Raw genomic sequence first — 3,394 nt, 5'->3', positions numbered from 1 at the left:
AGTGCCTAATTTCAAATTTGTATATCTCGGAACTGAGTTGACGCAGGTCTATTTATGTGGTATTTTTGGACTCAGGAGGTAAAAGAAGCTATACAGAAAGATGTGCAAATTCCTTTATATGTTAAGCAGCTCTCATCGATTGGTATTTCATTATCTTTCAGATGATAAGAAAGACCTGTCAAAGTTTCAAACATTCCTTGTTTTCATTACGACTTTTCCGATTTCGATAGATTGTAACATAGACGCCAAACTGAACTTAAGGCGTCATGTACACGGCATTCCCTTCGGACAGGTCCCTGTAGTTCTCTCAACAAATAATGTTCGGCGTATCAGTCAGACATGTCGATCATGATGTCTCCTCTGGGTGTGCACACTACTTAAGTCACTGGCTGTATAATCCAAACCGGTTCCAACCTTTCTTAGCACCATGTCTTCGGCACCACACACACACACACACACACGCACGCACGCACGCACATACACGCACGCACGCCAACACACACACACACACACACAAACATTCCCGAACGCACATACATCCTGTCATTATCTTAAAACAGTGAGTGCAAGGAGGGGGCAAAAGGCCCAGAGGACGGAGCAAAAGGTCAGCTACAAACGTCTTGCCTCAGTGTCAGGGTGGGCGTTTTGCCGCAGACTGACGCACACATACACAAATGGAACGCAGCGGGAAAGAGGGGAGATCATCTAGCCCCCACCTGCACTTGCATCGAGTCGAGAGATTCTTCAAGAGCTATGGTGAATACAAAGCTTTATCCTTTCCTTCGTAATACAGGTGATATTGCGGTGGGCCGAAGAACGGGCTGAATGTACTGAAAACGACACAGAAATAATCCCGAAAAAGCTGTAGTGGTTCATCTCTGTCGTCACTGTTTACAAACAGAAGTTGGCTGGCAAATCATCATGTGACAGCTCTTGGTTAAGTCGTCCTAATTCACCCATGAACAGACTTACAAGACAGGCATATGAAATGGTAATCTTGCAGTATGAAACAAGCAATTGCAACTGAGTCTCTCTGGTGAGGATTTGAAATTTGTCAGTGCCATTTTGTTCGATGGAGAGAGCATCCCGAATTTCACACAGAGTAATCTGTTGTGATGAAAAGAGAAATACAATACAATACAATACAATACAATACAATAAAAAGAGTAATTATAACCAAACATAATGACACACCTCCATTCCAGACTACTATTAAGATTTTGCACTTCAAGAGAGAGAGAGAGAGAGAGAGAGAGAGAGAGAGAGTGTGTATGTGTGTGTGTGTGTGCTAGCGCGCGTATGCCACATGCACGTGCTTGAAAACTTGAATATTGTAAGCGTGTCAGACAATGATGTGATCGGCAAGCCAAACCTACAGCGCTCCTCATCAATGGCATTAATTTGTTTGATTTTTATGTTGACATGAATAGGCAGGCATAGATATAAAGCTGTACAGAGAACATTGGCCTGCCTCCCATCCCATGAACGAATAACGAAGTGAAGAAAAACAACAACGATTAGCAGAAGGCCTTCAATGTTTCCCGTTTATTATAAAAACCAAAACCAAAGCGAAATGACAATTATAGTCGATTAATTATAATTACAATGTGTGCTTAACCAACGAACCAATGATCACACAAAATCTATTGGTGACATGAGTTATTCTCGGTAACAAAGAATACAGCGATGATCTATAAGTGTAAATGATAGCAGTCTTGCAGACCAGTTTTGCAGATCTTCACCTCTGTAACTCGTTCCAGCCCTTCAGAAATCCACTGGACACTTTCGTACTGGCATTCATGAACAACAGATATAGGTTTACAAGGGCTGATGTCCTCTCAGCTTTAGGTGAGAGACAGTAACGGGATATGAACTGTATCCAGACGGGAGACTGGGTGCAGATGGGAGAAGAGATTAACTGTGTATAGAGGAAAGGTAAGGTGCAGATGGGAGAAGAGACGAATTGTGTATAGACGGGAGACTGGGTGCAGATGGGAGAAGAGACGAATTGTGTATAGACGGGAGACTGGTGCAGATGGGAGAAGAGACGAATTGTGTATAGACGGGAGGCTAGGTGCAGATGGGAGAAGAGACGAATTGTGTATAGACGGGAGACTGGGTGCAGATGGGAGAAGAGACGAATTGTGTATAGACGGGAGGTTAGGTGCAGATGGGAGAAGAGACGAATTGTGTATAGACGGGAGACGATGGGGTTGCAGATGGGGCAGAGGAGATGCAGTCGTGGGGGTGGGGTTGGGGGTGGGCGTGGGTGGTGATCAGGTGTAGATGCAGGTGCAGTGGTTGGGGACGGAGGTGGGAACGAAACTGTCCCCGCCGGGTAGTTCCACCAGCACCCAGTCGATACGGGTAGCCTGCTGGCACGTGCCTTGGTATCCGCACGCTGCTCCTTCACTGTTGTGAAGTAATAATGATGATGATGATGATGATGGTGATGATGATGATGATGACGGTGGTGATGATAGTGGTGGTGGTGATAATGATGATGACATTTCATCATCATCATCATCATCATCATCATCATTATCATTTTCATCAAAATCATCAACACCACCGCCACCATCAGCAACAGCAGTAGCAACACAACCACCCCACCACATTCATCACCACCACCACCAACAACAACAACATCATCATCATCACCATTACCACCACTATAACCACCATCATGATCACCATCATCATCATCGCCACCGCCACCACTATAATCATCATCATCACCACCACCACCACCATCATGATCACCACCATCATCACCACTACTACAACCACCATCATCATCACCACCATCATGATCACCATCATCACCACCACCACCACCACCATCATGATCACCACCATCATCACCACCACCACCACCACCCTCATGATCACCACCACTACAACCACCATCATGATCACCACCATCATCACCACCACCACCATCATGATCACCACCATCATCACTACCACCACCACCATGATCACCACCATCATCACTACCACCACCACCATGATCACTACCACCACCACCACCATCATGATCACCACCATCATCACCACCACCACCACCATCATGATCACCACCATGATCACCACCACCACCATCATGATCACCAACATCATCACTGCCACCACCACCACCATCATGATCACCACCACCACCACCACCATCATGATCACCACCATCATCACCACTACCACCACCACCACCATCATCATCACCACCACCACTACAACCACTATCATTATCACCATCAACATCACCGCCACCACTGCCACCATCGTCAACATCATTAGACGAGGTCCTTTTGGGAGCAGCAGCCCTGTCTACAAGCGGACTCGCGGCTCTCACCACATTGACACATGGACTGTGTAAAAGTATTTTCAAAGTGTG

General features: G+C 46.0%; 1 protein-coding gene across 1 annotated transcript in view; it reads right to left on the bottom strand.

Moving 5' to 3' along the window:
* Positions 1–1,573: 1,573 nt before the first annotated feature.
* Positions 1,574–3,394, bottom strand: part of LOC143283843 (uncharacterized) — a 3,889-nt gene continuing 2,068 nt past the window's right edge. The window contains exon 3 of the mRNA XM_076590219.1: positions 1,574–2,412. Coding sequence (XP_076446334.1) covers positions 2,277–2,412 — 136 coding nt within the window. The 3' untranslated portion in view covers positions 1,574–2,276. The remainder of the gene's footprint in view (positions 2,413–3,394) is intronic.

The sequence above is a fragment of the Babylonia areolata genome, chromosome 7, assembly GCF_041734735.1.
Source record: "Babylonia areolata isolate BAREFJ2019XMU chromosome 7, ASM4173473v1, whole genome shotgun sequence".
NCBI lineage: Eukaryota > Metazoa > Mollusca > Gastropoda > Neogastropoda > Buccinidae > Babylonia > Babylonia areolata.
This window is presented reverse-complemented; position numbering and strand designations above follow the sequence as displayed.